This window comes from Salminus brasiliensis, chromosome 2, assembly GCF_030463535.1.
Source record: "Salminus brasiliensis chromosome 2, fSalBra1.hap2, whole genome shotgun sequence".
In the NCBI taxonomy this organism is placed as follows: Eukaryota; Metazoa; Chordata; class Actinopteri; order Characiformes; family Bryconidae; genus Salminus; species Salminus brasiliensis.
Window position 1 is genome coordinate 54,712,386 of NC_132879.1, and position 7,235 is coordinate 54,719,620.

Here is a 7,235-nt window from a genome sequence, read left to right on the forward strand (position 1 = left end):
TTATCCATGATGGCCGGTTTCTGAGTGTGGTGAGGATGGACACTATTATCCCACAATACAGTCCTAAATGGAAAGGGAGGAACTATTCAAGGCCGCTGGGACGTATGTTGGCATAGCAACGCATCACTTCCATGGGTTTTTACATTAATACTTTGTGTACTAACCTGCCAAATGCACACTATTAAGGTTAGTATACAGTCTGTACCTTATAGTGTGTAGACTGCAATTGGGACACAGCCGCTGATTATACCCAGATAACCCAGGTTTATCAGGTAAAAAAACACAGGCTGAGGTCATGGCATCAGATCCCTAATGCTTTTATCCCTAATGGCTGTCCCTAAATGCTTGACAGGCAGTGTATACTCCATATCGCCACTGTTGGACAGAAACCTTGTATCTCCATTTTTGTCGTTTCCCACTTTGTGACATAATGTAAATCTGGCAGTTGTTCTTTTTCTTTGTGTCACAATTTCATGATGAATGGACCAATAGAAATGCTCAGAATTGACCTGACATTGACTTCCATTGAAAGTTAAGGTTTTTTTTTGTTTTGGAGATGAGTTTAGGAGTTGAAGGTTTTTGTCTGACAGGGCAGGTGTGTTTGTACAGTAAGAAGCACTCAGAGACTGTAAGTATTATTATGAAGCGAGTTCTGATGAGGGATTTATTTATGTATCATGTCTCTCTCAGTCTGGAACTGCTGGTAGAAGGTCTATTTTTGATGCGTACAGTTTAAACCTGTAAAAAAAGGAACGGGAGAAAAAGGAAAAAACGCTTTACGTGCTGGAGAGTCTTGCCCGAGCAGAAAACCAGTCTGAAATTCCAGCTCTAAGTATAGCTCCCGTGTCAGCAGGACCGGCAGAACTGGTCTTTAAAGATTCCTGGCAGAGACGGCTGCTGTCTCGCTCTCGCTGAACGGACGAGGCCTGTGGTGGGAACGTCCTTGAGAAAGCAGTGAAGTCACGCTTCTCTTTGTCTCTCTGATGTCGAGCGCTTCCTCCCACTTCCTCCTGTCCAACCCCCCCAACAGCACAACACATACACACACACACACACACACACACACACACACACACACACACACACACACACACACAAAAGTGTCCTTGGTGAATAAGATCACCCTCCTCACGGCTAACAGAGTTCTGACACAGTGGTGCTGATTTTAACACTCTTATCATTCTCTCTCTTTTTCTCACTCTGGCTCACTCTCTATGTCTCTCGCTCCTCTCACTCTCTCTCTGGCTTAATCTCTCTCCCACTCTCTCTCGCTCACTCTATGTCTCTCGTCCCTGGGCTCTTCTCTCTCTCTTACTTTGTCTGCCTCTCGTCCCTGGTCTATCTCTAGCTCTCTATGTCTCTCGCCCCTGGTTTCCTCTCACTCTCTCTCTCTCCCCCACCCACTCTCTATATCTCTCAACCCTTCTCTCTCTCTCACTTTGTCTCTCTTTCGCCCAAGGTTTTTCCCGTTCCTGGTCTATCTCCAATTCTCCAATGTCTCTCGCTCCTGGTCTCTCTCTCTCACTTTGTCTCTCTCTCAACCAAGGTCTCTCTCGCCCCAACTTTCTATGTCTCTCGTCACTGATCTCCTCTCACTCTTTCTCTCTCTCTCTCTCTCTCTCTCTCTCTCTCGCCCCAATCTCTCTCCCACCCACTCTCTATATCTCTCAACCATGTGCTCTTCTCTCTCACTCACTTTGTCTCTCTTTCGCCCAAGGTCTCTCTCGTCCCAACTTTCTATGTGTCTCGTCACTGATCTCCTTATTCTCTCTCTCTCTCTCTCTCTCTCTCTCTCTCTTTCTCTCTCGCTCACATTCTATGTCTCTTACCCCTGGGCTCTTCTCTCTCTCTCTGTCTCTCTCTCACCCTAGGTCTCTCTCTGACATTCCTGGCTTCTTCTCTTTCACTCTTGCTCACTCGGTACCTCTCTCATCCCAGGTCTCTCTCTCTCTCTCTCTCTTGCCCGTGTTCTCACTTCATCAATCCTGCTCTCTCTTCTCATTCATGCCGTTGCTCTCTCGCCGCTTTCACACTGTCCCTTGACCTTAGTTTCCTCTTTCACTCTCTCTCTCTCTCTCTCTCTCTCACACACACTGTCTCTCACTCTGCTGCTCTCTTGCCCCTGGTCTCTTTGCTCTTTCTCTCTCACCCACTGTCTCACATCTTACTCTTACTCTCCCTTCTGCTGCTTTCTCTATTGTCCCCTCCTCTCTCTCTCTCTCTCTCTCTCTCTCTCTCTCTCTCTCATCCACTTTAGCTCACTAACAGACCTTCTCTTTTCCATGTTCAGTGTTTTATTAAAGAAACTGAAGGTGCTGGTGTCTAATAACCTCCTGTCTAATAACCCACCACACAGCTAACTGTAGACCCCCACCACGCCCAGCCCCCCTTTTTTATAAACACCCTGGTGAGACACAGTGGGTGGGAATACTCTTTATTGGAGGTTCAATGTTTGGATTGTTGTGTTTGTGTTTGAGAAGCTGTGGAGAGACGCGTTTCACCCGACTGCGGGTTTTATGTCTCAGTTCTGTTCTGGTGTCTCTGTTCCAGAATTAAAAACTCACGTCTTCAGATCTCCTCTCTGTTCTTCTGCTCTCAAAGACGCCTAACCTAAGCGAGCATCCCGTCTAGTGGAGAACACCGTGACGATATTTCTGCAGCAGTAGAGGAGCGTTCATCTCTACTATATTTACACTCCATATTTCATTTGTGTTCAGAATTACATTAACACTAAGAAAAAAGTGTATTGACAAAAGTATTGGGACACCTGCTCAATTGTCGTTTATATATGTTAATAAAATACTGCAGAATAACTAATATACAACTCACAGCCATAACATTATCACCACCAACAGGTGAAGTGAAAAACACTTTATCTACAGTGGCTTCATCTGTCAAGGGGTGGGATTTATATACTAGGCAACAGGTGAACAGTCAGTTCTTGAAGGTGATGAAGATATTAAAAGCAGGAGAAATCTGAGATGTCTCGCTCTCTAGACGACTGGGTCATCAGAACATCTCCAAAACATCAGGCATCAGGTCTTGTGGGGGTTCCTGGTATGCAGTGGTCAGTACTTACCAAAAATTCCCCAAGAAAGGACAACTGGTGAACTGGCGACAGGGTCATGGGCACCTAAGGCTCTTTGATGTGATCCATGGAGGCCCCGCCCACCTCACATCTTACAGGACTTATTAAAGGATCTGCTGCTAATGTTAGTTAATCCTGGTGCCACAGATACCACAGCAGGACGCCTTCAGAGGTCATTTGGAGTCCAAGCCTTGAATGGTCAGATCTGTTGTGGCGCCCCTGGTCTCCTTTCCTCTCGCTTCCCTGGCTTCTTCTCTTACTCTCTTACGCTCACTCTGTACCTCTCTCGCCCCTGGTTTCTCTCCATCAGTCCAACAATTCTGTTCTCTCACGCTGTTGCTCTCTCGGCCTTGGTCTCTGCGCTTTTACTCTGTCTCTCGCCCCAGGTCCCTTGCCCCTTGTGTCCTCTCTCTCTCTCTCGCTCATTCCAGGTCTCTTACCACTTGTTTCCTCTCTCTCTCGCCCCTGCTTTCTCGTTCTCTTCCAATTTCAGTATCTTACTCTTACTCTGTGCTCTCTCTGGCTCCGGCTGCTGATGGCGTGGATTCTAACGTGCAGGCTTTGGGCCATAGTGTCAGTGTCTTAGCCTTCTGGGCCGCTCGGAGTGAACTGGAGGCCACAGCCCATGAGGAATGGGCTAAGATTCCTCAGGAACGCTGCCAGAAGCAGAAGACGTAGTAATAGTAAAGGGTTCTCTACTAATTACTAGAGACGCTTGTCATGAAAGGGTTGGATAAAAGCTGCATAAATTAAACAGGTTCCATTTTTCATAGAAATGCATGACCTGCCCGGCCTGCAGGTCAGCTGGTTTTTAAAGGTTAAGCAAGTCCAGCACAGATTGATTCAGAGAAGACTTACTCTCTCCTGCTGTCTCATCTTAAACGGCAGTGAGTAAAAGTACTGGACTGTAGTCTGTCACATTATAAATTGATGCCGTGTGATCGGACAGCGGATTATCCCCAGCTCGTGTGGGGGATGACATCCTAGCCAACAGCAGCACTGGGCCAACCTGGAGAGAGAGCTGGTGACTGAGGCCGGGCTGGAGTGCTCGTGTCCCGTCTCTACGACAACCCCCTGCAAACAAATGACTATTGAGACCTAGGAGCTAAGAGCCGGTAAGACATGCTTTCTCTACAGCGTCTTTTAGAAGGACGGATGGGGATAAAGGGAACGTTAGGCTGAGGGCTGTATGTGGTTTACTGTATGCATGTGGAGTAGTCTGGCATGATTAACCTTTTACTGCATGAATTATGAAATACTTGTCAAGGAAGAGCTTTGAATGATTTGTTTTATTGGAAATGAAGAATAGAATGAGCTTTGCATTTTGGACAAAAGTATTGGGACATCTGCTCCTTCGTTGTTTCCGCAAAGCTATTAAAAAGAGTTTATCCTGCTTTTTTTTGGTGTAACTGTCTCTAATGTCCCGTGGAGAAGGCTTTCTACTAGATTTTGGAGGAGCATTGCTGTGAGGATTTGATTGCATTTACCAACAAGAGCTTTAGTGAGGTCAGGATGTTGGATCATCACCACTCTACCTCCCCAACTCCTCAACTCATCCCAAAATTCAACTCATTCCAGACAACACAGTTCTTCCACTGCTCCACAGCTCAATGCTGGGGGGCTTTATACCCCTCTAGCCCACGCCTGGAATAAGGATCTGCTGCTAACGTTGGTCTTGGTGCCACAGATACCACAGCAGGACACCTTCAGGGGTCCCAAAGATCCCAAAAGTGCTGGATGGAGCACCATCATCCATCATTCCAGAGAACACAGTTCTTCCACTGCTCCACAGCTCAATGCTGGGGGGCTTTATATCCTACTCTAGCCCACCCCTGGAATAAGGCCAATAGGTTCTGTAGGTCCTACTCTATTGGCAGAACTTCTCTACATGGACTAGACAAGCTGTGTGTGTGTGTGTGTGTGTGTGTGTGTGCGCATTTGCACATCTTTGGCAGCAATGGGTGCAGCTTAAAGTAGCTAAATGCATTCATTAGATGGGCTGTCCACAAATATTTGGACATATAGTGAGTGTATTTGCAGTGTGATGCTAGAGCTCTCTGGGGGAAGATAAAGAAGGCATGCAATGGATAAAATGAGAAACATATATAAGAAGACTTCAATATATTTTAAATAATAATTTTAAATATATATAATAATAATTTAGCCCAAATATTAGGCAGAATGACGTTATATCAATAAGTAAAATCACTGTATTTTTTTAATAACTTTTTTTTATTACTGTTTTGAAAATTATAGTTGGTGTGTGTAATATTTTATAATCTATATCTCTCAGTTTCTTTAAAACCCTGCAGTTAAATCACTGTGTTTTGTGGACTGCCTGTTGTTGCTGCGCCATGTTTACAACAAGGCTCTGAGCTAAGCTAAGCTAAGCTAAGCGGAAGTCGTCCCCAAACTTTCCGCTCCACCTTGCCTTTACCTTTTTTTTTTTTTTTTTTTTTAAACAAAAAAATACCCTAAACATGGATCATATGAGCTTATTTCAGTCAAAGAACATAAAAGAGCTTCATTTAAAATGTTAAGTGCGGTGAAATTATCAGTGGTGCCCCCAACACATAGCTTCTAGCGCTAACTCTCCATTCCACCTTAAATAGCGCCGCAGTCCCTGCGTCCATTCCCCCAGCTGAACGGAACGGCTGCATCATTTAAGGTGGAACGGAAAGTTGCAGTGAGAGGACAACTTTAGCCTTGTTTAGGCTACAAAAGGGTCACTATTCACACTTTTCAGTGCAAGTAAAGCTGTTTTTTTGTTTCGTTTACTGTAAAAAGGTCAATCATGAACGACGATTAACCTCACAGCTGCAGGCGGCCGCTGAAATCGTGTCTGTTCATGCCGCCTGGAGGACGCCAGAGGGCGCTCTGCTACAACAGGACCCATGATGGGATTGGATCAGGCTATAAAAGCCCATCCCTGTCCATTAAAAAATGCCCCATTGGTTCTGATCCAGAGTCATTGCATTGGATCAGGACATCTTTAGTTAAGACAGAACCAAGGCTTCAGCAGGCCTTCAGAGGAATGGCATCAAGGCAAGGCAGCTGGTTAGAGCTCTGGGTTATTGATCACATGGTGGTGAGGTCAGGACCTGCCACTGGAGAGGCCTTGAGCAAGGCTGCTCAACAAATCAGACATGATGTACAGGTCTTTCTCATCTGCAGGTCTCACCAAGTGCTGGAGAAAACGCAGAAAATTAAGGATGGTAAGTTAGTACGCCAATAAAACTGATTTATTTTTACGAAATGTTGTTGTCGTAAACTCTCCAAAGCTCGGTTACTCCTAATAGTGTCATTTAGGTCTGCCCCAATCAATCTGCATTCTATACGGTCATCAAATCAATCAATCAATCAAAATCTTCTTTAATCAGTTTGCCTGATTATCATGTAAATTGTAAATTCTGCTGCTCTCATTTCCAGCTTAAGCCTAAATCATGAGCTTTATGAATCATTAAACCTTTCAGATCTTGAAACTTCAGATATTTATGACTCCATTTGTCCTGTTGCAGCCTACAAAAACCAAAAAGTCCAAGTCCCACAGTGCCAAACCTAAGAAGAACAATGAGAAGAAGAGGCCAACTAAGAAAAGGTCAGCGAGTGCCAAATCTGCACAGCCAGAGGTGGATGTACTCAGCCCGGCTGCCATGGAGAACGCCTACTACATTTCCCACAATGCTGTGGATTTCCTGGGGTTCAGAGGCTTTGGATGGCCTGAGGCCAAAAAGAAAAAAGGGAAGAAGTCGAAGAAACAAAAAAGCAAAAAATGAATAGAAAAACTGTTCTCTTCTCCATGTGGAATATTTTTTAACGTAATGGCGCGTCCATGTGTAATGCTGATGTATGGAATCACACCCTTCACTATTCCAGACCAGTGGATGGATCAACTACATCGATATTTGGGGGAAATTCTGTATCTTTCAATTCATTTGCTTCTCTGAGGAATAGACTAAGGTGGATTTGTCCTCCTCAATCATTTACTGCAGATTACTTGTAACAACCTACTTGTGCCTAGGGTTGGGATATAACGAAACACAAGTACCTAGAGTACACATTCAAATTACAGACCAAGTGTCTGTATTCAATCCATGGTACACTGTGTTACTTTGTACATTTTTAGAATATTTACTCCGTAAATAAA

General features: G+C 44.7%; 1 protein-coding gene across 2 annotated transcripts; it reads left to right on the forward strand.

Annotated features, from left to right (window-relative positions):
• The first annotated feature begins 4,113 nt into the window (after positions 1-4,113).
• On the forward strand, positions 4,114-7,235 carry LOC140550157 (small lysine-rich protein 1). Of its 2 annotated transcripts, XM_072673991.1 has the most exons (3): positions 4,114-4,203; positions 6,263-6,303; positions 6,607-7,235. In XM_072673991.1, exons 2-3 carry the CDS (start codon positions 6,301-6,303, stop codon positions 6,862-6,864), a joined length of 261 nt encoding a protein of 86 aa, XP_072530092.1. In that variant the 5' UTR covers positions 4,114-4,203; positions 6,263-6,300; the 3' UTR covers positions 6,865-7,235. The 2 variants fall into 2 exon arrangements, with proteins under 2 accessions (XP_072530092.1, XP_072530091.1); XM_072673990.1 differs by lacking the exon at positions 4,114-4,203 and having other exon boundaries at positions 6,252-6,303.